At 45.1% G+C, this 23,024-nt stretch overlaps 1 protein-coding gene across 26 annotated transcripts in view; it reads left to right on the top strand.

Moving 5' to 3' along the window:
• The window catches only part of LOC100740130 (microtubule-actin cross-linking factor 1), a 54,258-nt gene that overhangs the window by 24,063 nt on the left and 7,171 nt on the right, over nucleotides 1–23,024 (top strand). For 12 of the 26 annotated variants that reach the window (XM_033318907.1, XM_033318912.1, XM_033318910.1 and 9 more), the window contains 21 exons: nucleotides 448–462; nucleotides 4,370–4,649; nucleotides 4,986–5,436; nucleotides 5,524–5,781; nucleotides 5,857–6,430; nucleotides 6,550–6,573; nucleotides 6,722–7,192; nucleotides 7,268–8,473; nucleotides 8,565–8,648; nucleotides 9,739–9,960; nucleotides 11,525–14,295; nucleotides 14,549–14,560; nucleotides 15,356–17,483; nucleotides 17,573–17,820; nucleotides 18,614–18,688; nucleotides 19,044–19,215; nucleotides 19,294–19,411; nucleotides 19,488–19,717; nucleotides 19,791–19,908; nucleotides 21,227–21,289; nucleotides 22,804–22,955. In XM_033318907.1, coding sequence (XP_033174798.1) covers nucleotides 448–462; nucleotides 4,370–4,649; nucleotides 4,986–5,436; nucleotides 5,524–5,781; nucleotides 5,857–6,430; nucleotides 6,550–6,573; nucleotides 6,722–7,192; nucleotides 7,268–8,473; nucleotides 8,565–8,648; nucleotides 9,739–9,960; nucleotides 11,525–14,295; nucleotides 14,549–14,560; nucleotides 15,356–17,483; nucleotides 17,573–17,820; nucleotides 18,614–18,688; nucleotides 19,044–19,215; nucleotides 19,294–19,411; nucleotides 19,488–19,717; nucleotides 19,791–19,908; nucleotides 21,227–21,289; nucleotides 22,804–22,955 — 9,672 coding nt within the window. Of the gene's footprint in view, nucleotides 1–447; nucleotides 463–2,265; nucleotides 3,460–3,795; nucleotides 4,023–4,369; nucleotides 4,650–4,985; nucleotides 5,437–5,523; nucleotides 5,782–5,856; nucleotides 6,431–6,549; nucleotides 6,574–6,721; nucleotides 7,193–7,267; nucleotides 8,474–8,564; nucleotides 8,649–9,738; nucleotides 9,961–11,524; nucleotides 14,296–14,548; nucleotides 14,561–15,355; nucleotides 17,484–17,572; nucleotides 17,821–18,613; nucleotides 18,689–19,043; nucleotides 19,216–19,293; nucleotides 19,412–19,487; nucleotides 19,718–19,790; nucleotides 19,909–21,226; nucleotides 21,290–22,803; nucleotides 22,956–23,024 lie in introns of those variants that run through there. The other 14 variants (XM_033318917.1, XM_024365117.2, XM_033318918.1 and 11 more) reach the window with 7 other exon arrangements.

The following is a 23,024-nucleotide window of genomic DNA, read 5'->3' on the forward strand; positions in this document are numbered from 1 at the left end:
GCACGCCACGCCATGCCACGTCGTTGCACACCACAGAACGGGAACGCGATTACGCGCGATGGTCGGGTCATTCGGTAAGGAGAGTCGGCGCCAAAAGAGTTGGCCGATACTGGACGTCGCGTCGGATCGTCTGCGGACGGGCGCAAAAAATCTCGAAGGCGAGACATCGATCGCGGCTCGAGTAACCGTATTACGCGACCGCACAAAGACAGATAGTGTTCGTTTTCGTAACGATGCAACGAATACGCGACTTCTCGTTATCTCGCGCGCTCTCGAATCGGTACTTCGAGAAAGGAGAAGTAGCCGCAGAGAGAGAGAGAGAGAGAGAGAGAGAGGAAAAAAGAGAAATTTAAGCCTATTCCCTTTATATATTCTTACTAACTATCGGCTCCTCCCGATCAGCATCTGTATCTAATGGTGTATTTTTTGTTCTGTTTCGCGCCGCAGAGCTGGCGTCGCAAGGTAAGTTCCCTACATTTTTATGTCGTAGTTGGTTCCCTCTGCGAAAAAAAAGGAACTGAAAAGCATTTATCGATTCGTTCGAAAAAAATATTCCGATAATTACACCCGGATCAAAGATTTAGATACATATTTAGTAGCCAGTGTTGGCACGATCTCTTATCGACCGCGTGAACCGATCGAAAAGCCAGATGGCGCTCGCAGATAGTCTTGTAACAGCCGTCGTCCTACGCACGGAAGCTCTCACTGATCCGCCGAATCGTTTCGAGATTCATTTTCCTCGACAACCGCGTCATTTATCCTAACCGCCTGTGACGACTATTCTTCCACTCGCGACAGACCTGTCCGTTTATGGTAGTTCCACGCGTACGTCGAGTCAGCAAGCCGGAAGGTTGATTGTCAGTCAAAAGCATCGCGTGGTATTCCGGGACGTGGGAGGTGACCAGATTGCGAACAGTCGTATCGCGGCGCCCTGGCGCGTTTCTCGTGGTCTCCTCTGGTCGCGAGCCGCCCACCTTGTAATTATGATAATCGGAATCGCTCGATCGAGTACCGAATACAAAAACGCGAATGACGCCACCGGCCAAGGTCAGGCTGTGAGCGATCGTTCCCTTTTAGCGCGTTTCATGCATCTTGACGACTTTCGCGCCCTCGTAAAATACACGTCCCTTTGCATTCCTTCCTTGACATTGTACAAAGATTTTCTTAAAGAGAATTTAAGTTAGGAATAACTTCGTTGACTAATAACACAGCTGGTTTAAAAGTAGTTTGTATACAATTTTTTATTTTGGAAGGATCGTGTCCATTTAGTTTGTGTTGTTTCTAGGAAGCAAGTCGCGTTACCATTGTATTACGGAAGGCGAAGTACCGGTAATCGCGGAAATTGCGAAGAATTACAAGGATCCCGGAGGATCTTGCAACGATTGGTTCACGCGGCTGGCATTGTAACGGAAGCCAATGCTCGGGCCAGGCGGTTGCGGGCGCGATGACGTCACGTCCGGTCTCGAGCAAACCGCGCGCCTCGAGTCTCTCTTGACTGTTTTCTGTTCCTTTTTTTTCTCTCTCGTTCGCGTTCACAACGTTCAGGGACGCGACGCCGCGTCCTATTTTTCGCTTGTCTCAACTCGACGTTGCTTATTTAGGCATTGTTTTCGTTTCCTCGCGTACCTCCCCATGTCCTTCAAACGGAGTTGACGCGTATTATTAATTGAAACTGAGGGAGCCGCGCTACGAATTAGGTAAGTCTGCGACATAATACGAGCGAACGTCAGCTCGGAACATCGACGACGTTCCGAAGGCGGCGCTTACGGAGTGTTACTGTGCCACGGTGAATCGTAAAAATCTCTGGAAAAGGAAAAGGAGGAAGGACACGATGCGCGACGAACGGCAAACGAAGCGTCGCGTCGCGGCGAAGTGGGGCGTCCGGTGTGTTCCCGACGCGTTTCGCCTCGTTGCAACAGCATGTTCCCCGATGACTCGGCCGATATAACGCGGGCGCATGCGCGATCTTGCACCGGTTATGCACAAATAACAACCATATGACCGCAACGACGACGTGCACGAGGACAAGCATGGATTTTAGGGGGGCGTCGCGGGAACACAGCGAGATAGATGACGTCGTTCGAATTGTAGGGGTGAGCAACAGGATGAAGAGTAGGCTATGGTATAACGAGTACGAGCAGTCATCGACAAAGGGAGAGAGGATGAGAAAGAAAAAGAGAGTGGGGAATCAAGAGGGGGAATGTCGGAGGCGTCTCTCACCTGCGCGCATTTCGTTGGCCTACTCTCGCGACGGCAGCCGGATACAGCACGGCACGTTGTCGGTCGTTCGTTCGTTCGGTAAATCGCGGTGTATCCTGTTCTTTTCGTTGTAAATACCGTTCGGCGTAAAATCTCGAAATCGTTGGAACGTGGTCGCGCGACAACGGACCAGGGTACACGTTCGTCGAAGCCTCGAACGGTAGACACGTGTCGCGGCTAGGGACGCGCGACGATTCGCATCGCGAAACCTTACCGGTGAAACGTGCGAGCGGACGGGCGAACGAACGAACGAGCGCGCAAAGAAGCACGAAAAGAACTCGAAGTGGGGATCGGTCTCGATGAGCTACCTGTAGTGCGCGGCAGTCTGTTCGCGATACGCGCGGTGATGGCCGTACCTGCCGTCGAGTGTCTCCTCCGATAACTAACTAATTCTTCCAGCGTTATCATTCCCTCTTCTGTTCGCACTTTCCCCTTCCGCCACTTGGCGTATTCCTCTATCATTCTCCCCGCCAACAGGGTATCGTATTTTATTTGTCCTGATCTACGTTGACATTGTCTTCTGGTCCAGTGAACACAGTTCCCCGCTCGAGGCGGTTTCTCCAAGAGTAGGCGCGATCGCTCCCCCACTTTCAAGAAGCGTTGGTGCTAAAAACGAATCGCAATTCGGTGCAGCTACTCGATGCGCTCTCAGACGATCGCTAGTCGTTCGTTCGGTTCGAATCGCACACGTATCAGTCGCTTCGATCTTTTTTTGAACTGACCATCGGGAAGATACGTATCGGTCGCGTATTCGCGAATCGATAACTGTTTTTCGAGTCGTGTCGAGTATCTAACTCGGGCTAACGGTGATAGACGGACTGCCGACTTTCGATAATCGGCTTTCACGAGCGGCGGCGCGCGGTATAAGCTTGGAGAGACCGAGACGCCGGATAAGGCTACGAATGAGTAGCCGTACGTGCCTTGCCTCTATTCCTGGAGGTCGATGTTAGTTTCTTGGAGCAACTCGGTCCTTTCGACGGCCGCCAGAAGACAGACGAGAGATCCCCGTGGATACAATTTTGTATCGATTCACAATGTCGATATATCGGTTTAGCAAAGGTGGCAGACTGTTCGTGCAAGGCACCAGAGAGGATGACGCTCGCGAGAACGTCGCCTCGCCTGCTCCGTCTACTGCGACACCCGTCACTGATGACTTAAGAGCCATTTACACCAAGAGAAGACTCTCGACCGAGGTTCTAGGTAGGAACTCCGACAAAACGGCAAGTTCGACGAGTAACCTGGCTACGAGTTTCGAGGCTCGAATGCTTTGATAAGATATTTCCTCGTTAGTTGATCGTGATCGACTCGTTTAAGGGTCTAGAAGTCACGGCACGATCAGCTTAGATGGTGCTAAGTTGGAACGTAGCCAAGCTCGGAGTCGATCGTGACGCGATTTTGAATCAACCGGTTGATCACGAGCACGAGGAGGCCTCTGAAACTCGTTTGAACATCGCCGGTTAGTCGGAGCTTCGTTGGAATATTTTCGTGCGGGCTTCAGTGTGTTTACGTAGCGAAACTGATAACGCTACGATTTAGGATCGTCGATCGAGTCAACGAAAACTTCGAGACGCGGCGAAAACGGCACGAAACGTATCGTGACCCGGATCGTACGTAAAACGACCACATTGACACGGGGCGAGGAAAGATGCGTGGCCGAGGATCTGACGAAACGTGCCAGCTCCGGCTACTTGCAGGAGACCGCTGCTTCCTCCTCCTCCTTCTCTTTGAGTCGACAGGCTTCGCCAAAGCCGAAAACCGTCCGGGTAAGCGTAATCTTGGCAATTTTGTTTCGCGTTCGCGACGCGAGACTCTTCATTTTAATTTCGCGTTTTCGCGTAACGCATTGCAAGGACAGGTTCGTTGTCGTCGTTCGTCCCTAGGTTCGCGCTTCTTTTCACGTTTAGTGACAACAGGGTGTAGTAGAAGGGCAGGACGAACATTTCGGGGCTCGAATCGTGCGATTGAACGTCGAAGGGCGAACCAAGCGGAAGCGACATCGAGGTCGATGCACGACACCAGAATTAGATCTAAACGAAAATAAACCTGATATACTCTCGTGAATATACAAGCACCGTTTGTTGACGAACTATGACCTTTTCTTTTTCTCTAGATATCCGATATTGTAGTGGGTCAGGAATCGAACGTGACTGCCCGTGAAGCTCTTCTGAGATGGGCCAGACGATCGACGGCGCGTTATCCTGGAGTGCGCGTCACGGACTTTACCGGATCGTGGAGGGACGGGCTAGCTTTCAGCGCATTAATCCATCGAAACAGACCAGATCTGGTCGATTGGAAAGGTGCTCGTGCTAGTCAACCACGAGAGCGGCTCGATCGGGTCTTCTACGTCGCGGAGCGCGAGTATGGCGTTACGAGGCTTCTCGATCCTGAAGGTAAAGATCCACATTTTAAATCCTATTTTAGATGCTCGATAAGCAGATTTTTCCTTTTTGGCGAGTTTCCTCTCTTGCCACTTTATACACGCGTTTTCTCCTCAACGTTCTCTTTTTTCCTATGTTTTCTCCTATGGTCGGGAATGCTCGAGGCCGTCACCGATGTCTACCACCGCTTCCGGTCGACGCTCGAACCGTGACGTTCTCTTTTACCCTCTGCTTTTTCCCTTTTGCACGATAAAACGGCCGAGCGATTCTTTTTGGAAAGGAGAGCAAGGGAAGCGTAAAGATTTACGTGATATGCAAGTGCTTCAGGTTTTGTATTTCGTGTTACAGATGTGGACACTCCTGAACCGGATGAGAAGTCCTTGATAACGTACATCTCTTCGCTCTACGACGTGTTCCCGGAGCCGCCAACGATTCACCCGTTGTACGATGCCGAGGACCAGAGGCGCTCAGAGGAATATAGAGAGCTAGCTAGTTCCCTCCACATGTGGATCCGTGAAAAGATGTGCCTGATGCAGGAACGTGTCTTCCCGCCGACCTTGATAGAAATGAAAAATTTGGCGGCCGGCAGCACGAAATTCAAGAATGAAGAAGTACCGCCCAGATACAGAGACAAGCAACGACTTTCTTACATCTTCAGGGATTTGCAAAAGTACTTCGAAGCGGTCGGTGAGGTAGACATCGAACCTCACTTGCGTATCGAGGTTATTGAAGAAAATTGGAATAGATTGATGATGCTGCATCAGGAAAGAGAACAGGCGATAATCGACGAAATTAAACGGTAAGATCTATCCCTTCCTTAAGTAGCGAGATTATTCGCATCAACGATTCGTTTCGTTCCAAGCTCGAGCTTGTATCTGTTTCTCAGACTCGAACGACTGCAACGACTAGCAGAGAAAGTGCACAGAGAGATGAAGGCGACCGACAATCGATTAGAGGAGCTCGAGAGACGAGTGGAGGACGAAGCCAGGCGTCTCGATCGACTTCATCCTCTGGAAGCGAAACATGCGGTGGATCTTTTGGAACAGGATATTCGTAACACCGAGGTCCAGATCCAAAATATTTTTCCAGACGTGCATACACTTACCGAGGGGCGATACAGTCAGGCGGCCGAACTTCGCAAAAGGTAGCTCTCTCGATATCATTTTCTGTTTCCTCTACATTCGTTTGCGGAAAAGTCACAGAATTATCCATGTTACAGAGTTCAGAAGCTACATCAACGGTGGGTCGCCCTGCGATCTCTTCTTCATAAACGTTTGGTACAGCCGCTGTCGGCCGTATCTTTCCCGGTAGAAGAACGCGTCGTTACGAAACACCGTACTACCGTCCATGAGACCCGATTGGTCGACACCAATCCACATTTCCGTGCGTTACACGACTGCATCGACTGGTGTAAGGCGAAGATCAAACAGCTCCAAGATGCAGACTATGGCTCCGATTTACCTAGCGTGCAGAACGAACTGGAGGTTCACCAAAGAGAACACAAGAATATCGAGCAGTTCCATCCTAAAGTGGAGAGATGTGTGCAGGCTAAGAGCCACTTTCACGCTGAGGAATTGACATTGTACAGCCAACATCTAACTGTTCTTCAAAAACTTCACACTGAATTATTGGCGGCCTCGAATAAGAGACTTTCCGATTTGGACACTCTACATGATTTTATACAATCGGCGACTAATGAACTGGTTTGGCTGAGTTCTAAGGAGGAGACGGAGGTGACACGCGATTGGAGTGACAAGAATTTGAATGTGCAAAGTATTGAGCAGTATTACGAGGTAATTTATGTTTTAATGTTTTTTTTTGCGGTTATATGACAATTATATACTAGCATCCTGAATTAATTGGTCATCAAATCTAATGTAAAAGTCGTTGATACTTGTTTTTTTCCTGCAAGCGTACGTTTGGATCTGGTATAGAGGTAACGAAGAATATAATTTAAAGTGATCATGGTGTACGATAATCTGCATGATGGACGAATTTATAAATATCTACACGCATCCAAAGACGCGTAGATTATTGTAATCCATCTATGAATTCATAATGTATAAATTGTCTATTTTTTACAGTCCCTTATGAGCGACCTAGAGAAGCGGGAGATTCAATTCTCCGCGGTGCAAGATCGAGGTGAAGCTCTGGTCCTTCAACATCATCCCGCCGCGAAAACCATCGAAGCTTACATGTCCGCTATGCAGAGTCAATGGACCTGGCTTCTCCAATTAACTCTTTGTCTAGAAGTTCATCTGAAACACGCAGCACAGAGTCAACAATTTTTCCGGGATGTTCAACAGGCCGAACAGTGGATCTCGAAGAGAGATGAGTCGCTCAACACCATTTATTCCCAATCAGAATTCTCCTTGGACGAGGGTGAACGTTTATTGAAGGGTATGCAAGAACTACGCGAAGAATTGAATAGTTACGGCGATCATGTGCAGAAACTGGTTGATCAAGCGAAGGACGTGGTTCCTATGAAGCAACGTCGACAGCCTGTGGCACGGCCTATGCAAGTTACGTGCGTCTGCAGCTACAAACAAGTCAATGTAAGTAGAATGACCATTATGTCGTTCATTCGATGTCTGTCACATTACTTTAATGTGTAAATTGCTTGGTTTCAGATGTCGATTGAGAAGGGTGAACAGTGTACGTTATACGACAACTCTGGTAGGATAAAATGGCGCGTAAAGAATCAAGAAGGCGTCGAGTCCCCTGTTCCAGGCGTCTGCTTTGCTCTTCAGCCACCTGACAAGGATGCTCTCGATGCTGCGGAAAGATTGCGACGACAATATGATCGAAGTGTTGGATTATGGCAACGGAAACAGCTTCGATTACGACAAAATATGATTTTCGCGACCATCAAAGTGGTCAAAGGCTGGGATCTACCGCAGTTCTTGGCTATGGGTCAGGATCAGAGAACTGCTATCAGAAAAGCCTTGAACGAGGATGCTGAGAAACTCCTGTCCGAGGGCGACCCTGCTGATCCACAGTTGAGGCGACTGAAGCGAGAAACGGCCGAAGTGAACAAATTGTTCGATGAACTGGAGAAACGTGCCAGAGCGGAGGAAGAGTCAAAGAACGCAGGACGTATCTTCAACGAACAGATTTCTGCCATTCAAGAAGCATTAGACGAAGCAGAGAGAGTTCTGAACACTCGCATAGCTGCACCATTGCCGAGAGACATCGACAGCTTAGAACATTTGGTTCTGCAACACAAAGATTTTGAGCAAACTCTCAAACGTCAAACGCCAGATCTAGATAAAGTTCAGCAAACTTTCCGTGGTATTACTTTGAAGACTCCAGCCATGAGAAACAAGCTCGACGCTGTTACCACCAAATGGACAAATATTTGGAACTCCAGTAATCTGTACATCGAGCGGCTAAAGTGTGTTGAGATCGTGCTTTCTAGTCTTGAGGAGAATACAACCTCGGTATCCGAATTGGAAGTGAAATTGGCATCGTTCGATGAGCTGCCACCGGATCTGAAGGGATTACAGAATGTACTAGAAGATCTGATGGTGCTTCAAAATGCCATCTCTCAACAGCAAACTGCAATGGATAAACTGAACGAAGATACGCAGAACGCAAGACATGTTGTTGAAAAGTCGAGGCCAAGTCATCGTGGCTCTCATTCTGATATGGATCGCTTAGACGATGAAGTGAATAAACTAAACTCCAGATGGACCAATCTTTGTGCTCAGTTGGTTGAAAGAGTTCGCAGCGCGGAAGCAGCCTATGGCCTAGCTCAACAGTTAGAACATGCCTACCGTAACGAGGTGGATTTCATTGACGAATCGTACGAAAAACTCGAGGTGGAAAATGCGAAGGTAACGTATAAGGATTCTGATGAATCGTACTCGATTATTCCCGGCCTGTATATTTTATACACGCTTTCTTTCACATTCTGTTTCCCTTTAGAATCTATTGAACAAGGTGGTAGAACGAGCGCCGGCGATCGAAGCAGTAAATGTGACGGGCAGTCGATTGATTCGTGAAGGAAAGGTAAGATGACAAGCGACATGATTGCGAATGGATATATTCGCAATCCCTAGGTAGGCTTTGCTAGTATTAGGTAGCCTTTAGGTAGCCTGTTAGCTTACGGTATGAACGCTTGCGTGAATGGGATATTGCGTGAGTCCTTTGTACGTGTTAGTCTTCTCTAGAAGAACACGTTGCGCGATTGTCTTGCGTCGCGATCCCACGTTGCGCTCTCCTTTCGATTACCTTCTTTGTCCGTCCCGACGACTGCTACATGAAGCTACATGAAGCTCTACATAAAAATGTGTTTACCGTCGTGGAGCCTCGATCATCGGGACATCTGTCACGAGCTGTCATCAAACTGCAAATCATTAGGAGAAGCGACCGCTATTGTCGTCATTGTCGACTGTATGCCTACTGGATAAACTGTAAATCGCAGCCCAGTGTTAATTACAATCTGTTCATGACGACGAACAGACATTTCGAGATCTCAGTTATTTTCAGGGATTAATAAAGTCGCGAGCCTATATTTCTCTTGCCTTTGTCGCACAAAAAATTGCTTTAATTTCCTTTCCGCTATAGACGCCGTAAATACTATTACAGGCTTAGCTGATGATAACGTGCTAATGACAAAATATACTTTGCTTTTGGTAGCTTTGCGAATGCAAATAGGAAGCGATTGTTCCTTCGATCGAATCAGAAATGTATTTCTTTATTTTAGTCTCCGCTTTGAGCATATTTGCACTCAAGTTCGAACATTCTACGCTCAGATTCAAATGTTTCCTGTTCCGTGTCGTTCCTTACTTTGTGCACCTTTCCTTCATTATCAGTTGTTCATGTTACATGACATCTCGTAAATTTTCTACAGTATGAAAAGTAGAAGAAGGTAATTTCGTTGTTCTTAATTCACGATCCTTGAGGTATGCCTATCTTCATAGTACGTAGCTTTTTCAAATTCTTATATACATTTCTTGCATGCGGTCAGCTTGCTTTAAGGTCCCGTAAGATATGATGGTAGTAGGGGTAGCTAAGGGAATAGAAAGGGAATAGAGAGACGCACATGCGATAATCTAATTCTATGCACTAACCGTAACGGGCTAACCAAAACCCTTAGATCTACGGACAAAGGCTTCGAGCGTTCACGGAACAGCTGGAAGATATCTGCCCGTCTTTGGATGCTTCGGTGAAAAAACCGCGACGAGAGTTCGTCTCAACGGTTGACGACGTCGCTCGTGATCTAGATACTCTGAACAAGAGGTACACCACGCTCGTGGATCTCCTTCAGGAACGGGTTACACAGCTGGCAGCGCAACAAACCGAGGAGACATCTCAACAGGTAAGATATTTCCTCTCTTTCTGTCCTTGCTTCCTGCGCGTTCATGTCATCGGAAGATTGATTAACATTCCACATTCTATATCTTGTCTTATACGCCTTGCAAATTACGCGATTTTCCCAGGAATGTATTTACGGAAATGGCGCCATTTATAATCGTTTAGCCTTCAACGCGCCATTAAACGCTCCAATTACATAGGATAATGCAATCTGTAGATAACATTTTAATGTTTATCACGCTTCGTCAAGCAACTGAAATTGCAAAAGGTTAAGATAAGAAATAGAATAACAATTCGATTATGTATGATATTTATGGTCTTTATTCTTGCGTGTCATGATGAACAAATATTCAATCTGGAACGAATCACACGCGCCTCGCGGCTGTAGTTAGATCATGGTAAAGTCCTTGCCAGGGGGCATACACGACCCGCAAAATGCTAATTGCTCGACCGTCTTAATTGTCAACATGCACAAAATTGGCTGTGACCGAGTCTTCGTCCTTCTCCAATATTCTCAAGTCCGCCTACGAGCGGCACTCACGCATAACAAACTGGTTCTCAAATGGAATAATACGCAACCAGCGACAAAGATTCATCCTTCCCGCCGCTTCCGCGTGGGATCGATACACGAGCGTATATTACCGCGAGGCACGATAATTTTCCTTGCACAACTGGTGCTAATCATCATTCGTTTATTACGCTATCGTGATGATGACACGTTTCAAATTGTTGATGGTTGTATGTTTTCAACCGGGTCTGTCATTTTTCATTTTAATACACCATCGTACTTAATCCACTATGCTAATTGCTAACCGTTAAGGAAAACTGGGACGCTCGACAATTATGATGATTGGAGTTGCGATGGAAACAGAGAAAGGAATAAAAAGTTTTTTCTCCACATCATGTGTATGAAATCGACCGAATTATATGCACGATATTCGACGATTACACGATGCTTTAACCTTACTCCGATTTTATGAAGGTTGACATCAAGTTAGCATAGAGTTGTGTGCATGGCGTATTTAGGACAAATTAGCATGAGACAAGGGTCAAAAGACGTGTGTCATTAACCGCAAATGTATGCTTCTCCACTTGTAAAGAGCAATCGGTCGCGTTTCTAAAAAAAGAATTTGACTTTTTCACGTGCGGGTGTCTCGTTTTGCGAGTTTACGAGACGATCGGCGTTTTGCCAACTCTAGACAGTTGACTCAGTCGCTCGGAGGTAATCGCGCTAATTAAACCTTCGTTTTGAATCGTTCCGTTGTCATTTTGCATGAGCATATTCTGCGAAAGTCCTCCTTCGAGAGCGATCTACAGCCCTTGACACACGACACAGCTTCTAAACGAGCGGTACGCGGCTCAAATTTTTAAATCTGCTACGACGATAGATCTACTCGATGAGGACGATCGTGGTAATGTCGTTTGATAGAAGTGTGGCGCCGTAATTAAAGAGAGAAAGATATAATAGGAAGAGAGGATGCATTTCGTCCGGGATCGGCTAGTGGATTTGTCAGTAAGGCTACCTAGCAGGCCTCGGACGAAACGTGATCTTCATTTTTTCTGAAAAGTTCCAGGAGGCTCTGGAGGGTCTCCAGAAATGGCTGACGGACACAGAGGAAATGGTATCCAACCAGAAATCACCATCATCGGATTACAACGTAGTCAAGGCTCAATTACAAGAACAAAAATTCCTGAAGAAGATGCTAATGGATCAGCAAAACTCAATGTCCTCCTCGTACAACATGGGCCAAGAAGTGGCGGCTGAGGCGGAGCCTAAGGAACGGAAGAAGATCGAGAAACAACTGAAAGATTTGATGGCAAGATTTGATAATCTTACAGAAAGCGCTGCTAAGAGAATGGAAGCACTTGAACAAGCGATGGGAGTAGCGAAACAATTCCAGGATAAACTGATACCACTTCAAACTTGGCTGGACAAGACCGAAAAACGCGTGAGAGATATGGAGTTGGTTCCAACGGACGAGGAAAAAATTCAGCAACGCGTTACCGAACACGATGGCCTCCACGAGGATATTCTGTCAAAGAAACCTGAATTCAGTGAACTTACAGAGGTTGCTAGTCAACTAATGTCTCTGGTAGGCGAAGATGAAGCCGCTGCTTTGGCTGACAAACTTCAGGATGCGGCTGATAGATACGCTGCATTGGTCGAACGATCAGAATCTCTTGGTAACTTACTTCAACGTTCGAGGCAGGGTTTACGTCATCTGGTACTCAGCTATCAAGAACTTCAGGCTTGGATGGAGGGTATGGAAATCAGATTGTCGAAATACAGAGTGCTGGCAGTGCATACGGAGAAACTTCTTCAACAAATGGAAGACCTAGCTGACTTGACCGAAGAGGTTTCGACTCGACAGACGGAAGTAGACAGTACTACCGATACTGGATTGGAATTAATGAAACACATCTCGAGCGACGAGGCGCTTCAATTGAAAGATAAACTCGATTCTTTGCAACGGCGATTTAATGATTTGGTTAGTCGAGGTTCCGACTTGCTGAAGCACGCGCAAGAGTCTCTTCCATTGGTGCAACAATTCCATGATAATCATAATCGTTTAATGGATTGGATGCAGGCTGCGGAATCGGCTCTGCAATCAGCCGAACCTCGCGAGGATGAAATTATTAGATTAGAGATGGAGATATCGGAATATAGACCAGTTCTAGACAAGATCAACGCCGTTGGACCGCAGTTGTCTCAGTTATCTCCGGGTGAAGGGGCGGCCACTATCGAAGCTCTAGTCACCAGAGATAATAGGAGATTCGCAGCCATTGCCGAGCAGATTCAACGAAAGGCTGAGAGGCTTCAGCTGAGTAAGCAACGTTCGCTTGAAGTGATCGGTGATATCGACGATTTACTAGAATGGTTCCATGAAGTGGATAATCAATTAAGAGAAGCAGAACCACCGAGCAGCGAACCGGAAATCATCAGGGTACAATTGAAGGAGCATAAAGCCTTGAACGATGACATATCCAGTCAGAAAGGACGTGTTAGGGATGTGATATCCACGGCAAAGAAGGTGATCCGTGAAAATGGTCAATACGAGGACAAATCTACGATCAGAGAAAATATGGAGGACTTGCGAGAAACCATGGAAATCGTCTCCGGTCTTTCAATGGATAGACTCGGTGCTCTGGAACAAGCTTTGCCATTGGCTGAACATTTACGCGACACTCACATTGATTTGGTCAGCTGGTTAGAGGAGGCTGAACAACAAGTCGCAATGCTTCCTATGCCTGCTTTAAGACCCGATCTAATAGCCGCCCAACAGGACAAGAATGAGTTCCTCGTGCAGAGCATCAACGAACACAAACCTTTGGTCGAGAAGCTGAACAAAACTGGTGAAGCATTGTTGAAGCTGTGCAACGAAGAAGAAGGTATCAAGATACAGGACATATTGGAAGCAGACACCACTCGATATGCAGCCCTCAGAGCAGAACTTCGTGGTCGACAGCAGACTCTCGAACAGGCACTTCAGGAATCTTCTCAGTTCTCCGACAAGCTGGAAGGAATGCTGCGTGCTCTCTCATCAACTGCCGATCAAGTAAATGGCGCCGAACCGATCAGCGCTCATCCTGGTCGGTTAAGAGATCAGATGGAAGAGAATTCCGCTTTGGTCGACGAATTGGCTCAAAGATCCGAGGCCTATGCGGCTGTGAGGAGGGCCGCTGATGACGTGATCAGCAAGGCAGGTAACAGAGCTGATCCAGCCGTAAAGGACATCAAACGGAAGCTGGACAAATTGAACAAACTATGGAGCGACGTGCAAAAGTCGACGACCGACAGAGGTCAAACGTTAGACGAAGCTTTGGCGATCGCCGAAAAATTCTGGTCTGAGTTGAATGGCGTGATGTCGACTCTGCGAGAGCTTCAGGATGCTCTTGCTGGTCAGGCGCCACCAGCAGCTCAACCTGCTGCCATTCAACAGCAACAGGTTGCCTTGCAGGAGATTAGGCACGAAATCGACCAAACGAAACCGGATGTCGAGCAAGTACGAGCATCTGGTCACGAGTTGATGGGTCTTTGCGGTGAGCCAGACAAACCAGATGTTAGAAAGCATATCGAAGATTTGGATCAAGCCTGGGATAACGTAACTGCCCTATATGCCAGAAGAGAGGAAAATCTGATCGATGCTATGGAGAAGGCTATGGAGTTCCACGAGACCTTGCAAAATCTTTTGGAGTTCCTACAAGAAGCCGAGGACAAGTTCTCCAGTATGGGACTGCTAGGAAGCGACATCGACGAAGTTAAGAAACAGATTAAACAATTGGCCAATTTCAAAGCCGAAGTAGATCCTCACATGGTCAAGGTCGAAGCTCTAAACAGGTAACAAACGATTCTTTTCTTTTTGATTTCCCCTTTGCGATTTGTTGAATTTATGCGTGATCTCAAGGAAAAATCTATTTCGCGAGTTCCCCCACGAACATTTTTTCCGCATAGATTTACTCTAGTAATCTATTTATGATACCCCGCCGTGCGATATTCCATTTGTACGATAACGCAAGAAAGCCTCTCTACGTATAAGCAGTGAGATTCTAATCCAACTTTTGTTTTTCCGCGCCGGTTCCTGAACGCATAGGAGTCTGATAAGGCAAGTCAACCTCTCTCTGTGTTGTAGCAGTAGTTAGAGCATGGCTTACAATCTTTTATATATATATATATATAAATATTATACCTCGATTACACCTTCGAGTATGTAATAGATCCAGGTTACCCAAATGGCTCCGCCCCTTAGCCCTTTTAATCTCATAATTCCGTAACATTATCGTAATACCCCAGCTGAAGTCGGATGATTGGAATCCTTAACTGTCTCTGTTGGTTGGAGTTCGAACAGTATTTGGTCGACGAACGTATCTTGCCTGCATGTCTGCCTTGGCTGTTGCCTGGCTCGTGACGTGCCTGTTCTACTTACACATACCATATCGTAGGTATTTGCCCGTGGACTCGACGGAGGAATGAGTCGCGGATTTCCTTTCAGATGATGCCACGGAGTAACTCTATTGACGACTTCCGGGTTAAATAAATATTCTAGACAAGACAATTTGTGTAATACGTTTATTATGTGATTCTAATGATGTCATACGATATTAAAGACATTCAAGGCAATGTGTAACATATTTATGGTAATCGAATAATATGAAGGGCAAAAGAACTTGTCGACGTCAAAAGAGTAATTCCTTACAATAATTTTGTATCGCTCCTTTCCCGTAGAATTCGTCGACCCTGTGTTCATTATGACTAAACATCGATTCTAAACGTACGAGTTTAAACAAAGGTCGGCATCCTTGATAAGCATTCCTATGGTGTATGCTTTCTCACATTGACGCGTACAGTTTTCGATCAACGATCTACGTAAATCACGCAAGTTTTTCTCGTGCAATTTCAGACAAGCTGCCGAACTGACAGAGAGAACGTCCTCGGAACAAGCTGCAGCCATCAAAGAACCGCTTGGTGCCGTTAACAGACGGTGGGACGGACTGCTTCGAGGCCTCGTGGAGAGGCAAAGGCTCTTGGAGAACGCGTTACTACGTCTAGGGCAATTCCAGCACGCTCTAGACGAGTTGCTGGTATGGATCGAGAAGACGGACGACACTTTGGACAACTTGAAGGCCGTGGCCGGCGATCCTCAAGTGATCGAAGTGGAATTAGCTAAACTGAAAGTACTTGTGAATGATATTCAAGCCCATCAGACCAGCGTGGACACTCTGAACGACGCTGGAAGACAGTTAATAGAGGATGGAAAGGGAACAGCCGAAGCTTCGACGACTGCTGAGAAATTAGGTACTTTGAATCGTCGTTGGCGCGATTTGTTGCAACGTGCTGCTGATCGTCAACGAGAACTGGAAGATGCGCTCAGAGAAGCACAAACCTTCACGGCGGAAATACAGGACCTTTTGTCTTGGCTGGGTGATGTAGACAATACCATAGTAGCTTCGAAACCTGTTGGAGGATTGCCGGAAACGGCTTCAGAACAGTTAGAACGCTTTATGGAAGTGTACAACGAATTGGAACAAAATCGTTTGAAAGTCGAATCGGTTCTTCAACAAGGACAAGCATACCTGAAGCGTGCCGATTCTACTAGTGCCGGTGGTCTGAATCACAACTTGAGGACTTTGAAACAACGATGGGATAATGTGACTGCTCGCGCAAGTGATAAAAAGATCAAGCTTGAGATCGCTCTGAAAGAGGCTACAGAGTTCCACGATGCACTCCAATCGTTTGTCGATTGGTTAACCAACGCAGAGAAGATTCTGACGAATCTGAAACCTGTGTCGAGGGTAATGGAAACTATCCTCGGACAGATAGAGGAACACAAAGCGTTCCAGAAGGACGTTGGAGTTCATCGTGAGACTATGCTGAACCTCGATAAGAAGGGCACGCATTTGAAATACTTTTCACAGAAACAGGACGTGATTCTAATCAAAAACTTGTTGATAAGTGTGCAACACAGATGGGAAAGAGTAGTTTCGAAATCTGCAGAGAGAACCAGGGCTCTTGATCACGGATACAAAGAGGCCAGAGAATTCCACGATGCTTGGTCCAATATAATGAACTGGCTCGACGAAACGGAAAAGACTTTGGACGAGGTTGCCAGTGATGGCGCCCTTGGAGGAAATGATCCAGAGAAAATCAAAGCTAGATTGAATAAGCACCGTGAATTGCAAAAAGCTCTCAGCGCCAAACAGGGTACCTATGACGCAACTATGAAGAATGGAAAATCATTAAAAGACAAAGCGCCTAAGAGCGACGAATTTGCTCTGAAAGAACTTTTGAATGAGTTGAAGAACAAGTGGACCACTGTTTGTGGTAAGTGCGTGGATAGACAGAGGAAGCTCGAAGAAGCATTGTTGTTCTCGGGACAATTCAAGGACGCTATTCAGGCGTTGCTGGAATGGCTTAGTAAGTCTGAGAAGCAGCTGGCAGACACTGGTCCACTTTATGGCGACCTTGACACTGTAATGAATTTGGTCGAACAACATAAGACCTTCGAGAAGGATCTCGAATCCAGAGTCTCTCAGATGGAATCTGTAATCAAAACGGGTCGCGAGCTTCTTGCTAAGGCGACACCTGATGATGCATCTGCTATAGGATCACAGCTTGCTGAAATAAATAATCTTTGGGACACGGTAACCAAGTTGTCCTCTGATAAGACTGAACGACTCCAAGAAGCGCTCAGAGAGGCTGAACGCCTTCACAAAGCAGTTCACGTACTTCTGGAGTGGCTGAGTGATGCTGAGATGAAGCTGAGATTCGCTGGACAGTTACCGGAAGACGAACAGGAGAGCAGGAATCAGTTGATGGAACACGAAAAGTTCTTGCGTGAATTAAGCACCAAGGAAATTGAAAAAGATCAAACTTTGGATCTGGCTCACGTGATTCTTGCAAAGGCACACCCTGATGGAGCTTTAGTTATCAAACACTGGATCACGATCATTCAGTCCAGATGGGAGGAGGTTTCCACCTGGGCCCAACAAAGGAATCAAAGATTGGAGAATCATATGCGAGGACTTCAGGTATTAATCTTTTTATTGACGCTTAGAAATACGTATTGATTTCTTTTATAAATTTGTGAACTTTATTTATTGTTTTATTCATTCTTCAGGACCTCGACAATCTTCTGGAAGAACTACTGTCGTGGTTAGAAGGTTTGGAGAACACTCTCAACGCTCTTGAAGCTGAGCCTCTACCAGACGATAAAGCTACTTTAGAAATGTTGATTGTGGATCACAGAGAATTTATGGAGAACACCAGTCGAAGACAGAATGAAGTTGACCGCGTCTGCAAAGCCAGACAGATCAAATCTGCGAAAGATACGATGAAGATAACGAAGGCTAAGTCACCTGCCCCAACGTACGTTCATGTTCCTTTTTATTTATCTTTTGTCTTCGGTCCCAATTTTTTTTTAGTGAGTTCAAATGTCAAGATCGCCGAAGATCGCGCTCGTCAAAATTCGTCGTTTGTTTGAGGTAGAGAAAGTAAACGAGATTCGCCTATGTGCTTCTCGATATTGATTTAAGTAACTGAAATGTTTTTTGTTCGTTTTCGTTTGCGCTTTGTCCTTTGGAAATTACACTTGCCCGTGCATGTGTTGCGTTTGATACTCTACTCTTCTAGTTATATTTATTTCTTTTTTGTTTTGTTTTTTTTTTTTACTTTTTTCTTTGTCTACGTAAACGATTTTTGATAATGATTAAGTACGGACGTCTACGAGGACAGCTGGTGGTTTCGACAGAAAGGTGCGTTCACGAATAAAACGGGTTGTCGAGGTCTCTGATCGGTTCATTTCGAAGTAGCAGCATGGTATGTGATAGAGTACTTCTGAGTCTGAAAAAACGAGTACGGACACTCGAAGCGCATCCAAGGCGTTCACTTTACACGTACGGAGAATAGGCCGCTTTATCTAGAAACATTATTGTCAAATTAATATTAAATATTTTTTCTTTTATGCACAAGTAATGCTTGAATGGCATTCTACGTGGCCTATCCTCCTTCCTCCCTTCCTTTTTCCTTTGTTTGCTCGTCTCACAAGGAAACTCGACGATCGATCGTTGACATGGGTTTGAGCGATCGGAGCACGAAAACGCGAGTTCTGCCAGTATTGGGTAGAGAAATGTCAAGTGATGTGACGCATGTTCCTGTTTAGCCGAGCCAGCCCAGGCCGTGAGAGAACGCCCGATTCGTTGCCGCACATCGGCCCACGGTTCCCACCCAAAGGAAGGTTCGTCACACCTACCGTTACTTCGATTCTTCCTAATCATCCGTGCTTTGCTTTAAACCCCTAACACACTTTTCCATTTATCTTTCTATTTATCTTTTGCAGTTTAATCGATCGCGTCGGTCGTGTTATGGATGAACAATTCTCCTTCATAGATTATTTCATTTCTTTTCTATCCTTCTCCATCTTCTCTTATTCGTGCTTTTTTTATCTGTTAAGTTTTGAATAATCATTGTGGAGGTCGTTTCTGGTGATTTACATATTTTATCGTTCATCGGCTTCCTTTGCCTTACATGCTTTGTTTATTTAATTCGCGACGAGGAACGGAGGTATTGACGTAATTTTTTGGTCCATATAGCAAAGGTGCCGAACCGGAATTCCGTAGTCCGAGAGTAAAACTGCTGTGGGACAGGTGGAGACACGTTTGGATGTTGGCGTGGGAACGTCAACGTCGTTTACAGGATAAGTATAATTATATCCAAGAACTGGACCGTGTCGCAAACTTCAGCTGGGAAGATTGGCGCAAGAGAGTGAGTATACAAGAAAGAATCATTAATATTGACTCGTCTTTCGTTTGTAATCCGACCACTAAAATTGTCCCATTACAGTTCCTGAAATTCATGAACCACAAAAAGTCCAGATTAACAGATCTCTTCAGGAAAATGGATAAGAATAACGACGGACTGATTCCACGCGAGGACTTCATTCAAGGAATCATGAACACCAGTGAGTTCCTTTTTTTAACTTGTTAAATTTTTTTGATAACGAAATATAACATCATGAGTATGATTTATTCGCAAAGAATTCGAGACTTCACGGTTAGAAATGGGAGCCGTCGCAGATTTGTTCGACCGCCACGGTGAAGGATTGATAGATTGGAAGGAATTCATCGCGGCTCTAAGACCAGACTGGGAGGAACGCAGAACGTATAACGACACTGACAAGATTCACGATGAAGTAAAACGATTGGTGATGCTTTGTACTTGTCGCCAGAAATTCCGTGTATTCCAAGTTGGCGAAGGAAAATATAGGGTATATATTCGAAATTAATTTCTACTTTACGATTGGGGAGATTTTGTAATTCGAAAATATATCTGATTTTCAGTTTGGAGACAGTCAAAAGTTGCGGTTGGTACGGATTCTACGATCGACCGTGATGGTACGAGTCGGTGGTGGATGGGTAGCATTGGACGAATTTCTATTAAAAAATGATCCTTGCCGCGGTAAGTGTTTCTTTCATTTAATCTGTCTGTTTTTCTTTTTCTCTACTTCGTTACCGCCGAATTATGCCGTCGGAATCGATGAGTACGGACTTTTTCCTGGTCTAATTTTGAATGGTTTTCTTTACTATAACAACGAGTCTTTACAAACTTTCCTTCGACCGTTCCGTTTCGCCCCTACCAACCTTTGGACGTGACACAAATAGATCGGGTCTTAATTAAAAGTAAAACTTCACTATTTCCTTATCCTTTATCCTCATCCAAAAGAGGCAGCTAAACGCGTTTATATTTTTTTACCAACTAAACAGACGTGTGGGATTTAATTGTTTGTCCTTTTGTTTGAGATACGTTTATTAACGTTATATGCTTCTTACCTTGAGTTTTATTGTTTCTGTCTTTTTGATAAGGGTACCAAAATTGTAAAATTGAAAGAAAGAAAAATCGAACTCAATTACTTTCCGCTGCCTCGGGAATAAATATTTACTTGTATACGCGTTCATTGACAAAAAAACAGATCGTGTAACATTTGTATCCTAAAAAAATATTTCATTCATCAAATTGTCTCACTAACGAACCCCCTCATCGATTCTTCCCGCGCGATCATTCTCATTTCTCTCCATTGTGTCGCATTTTTGTTGATGCTATGTATTCACCTACATTTGGTATACGTGTACGATCTCAGCTCCTGAGGTACAAAGTGTGAGCGTGACTAATCATTAATCGACTCTACGCGAGTTTTTTAACACCGTGTATATGAGCAGAAGAAGAAAGCGTGTGCTCGTTATGTACGACCTCCGCTTCGCGTAATATCTACCTGCGTACTCGCTAGATTTTCATTTCACCTTAATCACTGATCACAACGAACGACTCTCCGTTCCACGAATTACTTCAATATTCAGTTTTATCTTCTTTTTATCGTTACAAGTTCTGGCCGATTCTGTTGCATTAGGTTTTGCAAAACAAGTTCGTGGAACTCGATCGTTCAGTTGGCTAGCAAGTTGACTAAAGCGATTATAATGTATCTTGATACTTAGGAGATTCATATTGCTTGTCACTTGTACGTAACTAACGTCATCCTCTGCCAGTCCCTCTGATCTCCAACCTTAACGAACAAAATAACAACATTCTACCTTGTTCCGTCGAATCATTTCATCTTTTATTGCGCACAATTTTATCGACGTACTTCCCCGATTTCATTACATGTACATTTTTTAATTACGCATTCAGTTCATTCAGTATTGCATGCCTTCGTCTACTTTACATTAAAAAAGACAAAGAAACGGACCAACTAAAGTCCTCAAATCGTAATTAACTCGTTAAGTTTTTCTAATGCCGATACCGGACCCTAACAAACCGGAACAACATGAGGGTTGGTGTCCGCTCGGTGAGGATCTTTTTATATGGGAATAATTTCAATTCGTGGTCCATACGTTACATTTTTTTCCAAAGAAAAAATATTCTTTTCTCACATTTCTTTTTACGCTCTATGAAACAGAAAGAAGAGCATCTTCAAAAATGTATTTTGCGATCGTACTGGCCACGAAATGAACATCCTGCATGGTACGTGTTTTGTACGTGTACATAAGTTTGCTTTTTCGCAACGAGTTCAAGTTTTGTTGTGTACTTTAGTTTCTTTTCATGTTTGTTTGTCGAGCAGAAGACTTCGTGTGTGTGTGTGTGTTTGTGTGTAAGTAAAGTGGCATGCAACGCGGAATTCTGATTTTGAATCGTTCTAACGGAGAATCTTAAACCGTGTTCGCGTAGATCTCGCGTTTACTTTGTCAACATAGAACCGTCTTACCTTTCTCAGTCATCTTCCTCTTCCATTACATACCGAAATAATAAAATCCGTTTCTTCAAAGCCGTATTCACGTTTCTTTTTTCTTTTACTCGACAAGGGTTCCGTGTATATCGAGATATCTCATTTATCATTTACTACCGTCGTCGTCAAAAGTCAGCTAATCTTATTTACCTGGTCTCTAATTAGATTTTAGTCGAAGACAGATTGAATTTGACTATCTGCGTACGCTCTGAAATTAATTAACTAGTCGACTTTCGACGTCGACGCGATTCGCATGGCATACGATCACTTTTCTAATAGCATAATTAACTGGGAATTATACATAAATAATGAGGAATCATAATTAAATTCATATGAAATCAAAGCGGTTAACGTTTCAAAAATATTCCTCGAATCTTATCGTGATCAACACGATATCCGCCTGATTTTTATCCTTAATTATCACTCGAACCTTTCACAATTATCGTCGGACGAATATTCTATAATACACTGTATTTTGTTTCTTTTTTGTTCTACCGTACACTCGCACATGAACATACCGCGTGCGCCGCTATCATTGCCTTTTAACTGATACTACCGCCGCTACTATCGCTACTACTATCTACTCTCGCTATTACCGCTACAATAACCTATACATTCTCTACTCTGTTACTCTCAACTCCAACTTTCTCTGTGCACGACATCTCAAACACCTCGCAACGATAAAACTCGACCAAATCGGCTCTTTAATCTGTCGCTATTGATAACGCGCATGATTACTCGATAACGCCGCTGTAACTACGCCCCTACCTACGTATATCTGATCGCTTTACGTATTCTGTATATCTTTGATCGCTCTGATTTATACTATGTTTCCTCTATTATTTCTCGGCTACCCGTTAATTATCTGCTCTATATATTGTTACCTCTTTCTACGCTCGTTTTATCTTCTCTCTCTCTCTCTCTCTCTTTCTCTCTCTCTCTCTCTTTTTCTCTCTGTTTCTTTGTAAAAAAATACTATTTTCTGTACTCTGGCCCCGCGCTCCCTTTCTCGACACCCTGCGATACATATCCCGTAACGCCTTCCTTCTAACTTGCGTGCACGCAACACACTGTAGCCAAGGGAAGAACGAATATCGAGCTGCGAGAACAATTCATATTGGCGGATGGCGTCAGCCAGACAATGACGGCGTTCAGATCGAAACCGAGCCCAACCTCGACGCTGCAGCGTACGCCAATCTCATCCGCGAATGCCGGACCCATCACCAAGGTAACGTGTGTGTATCATCATTCTCTCGTATCCTCGATCGATCCTTTAGGTCGCGATCGTCGAGTTTCC

This window comes from Bombus impatiens, unplaced genomic scaffold, assembly GCF_000188095.3.
Source record: "Bombus impatiens unplaced genomic scaffold, BIMP_2.2 scf_0129, whole genome shotgun sequence".
NCBI lineage: Eukaryota > Metazoa > Arthropoda > Insecta > Hymenoptera > Apidae > Bombus > Bombus impatiens.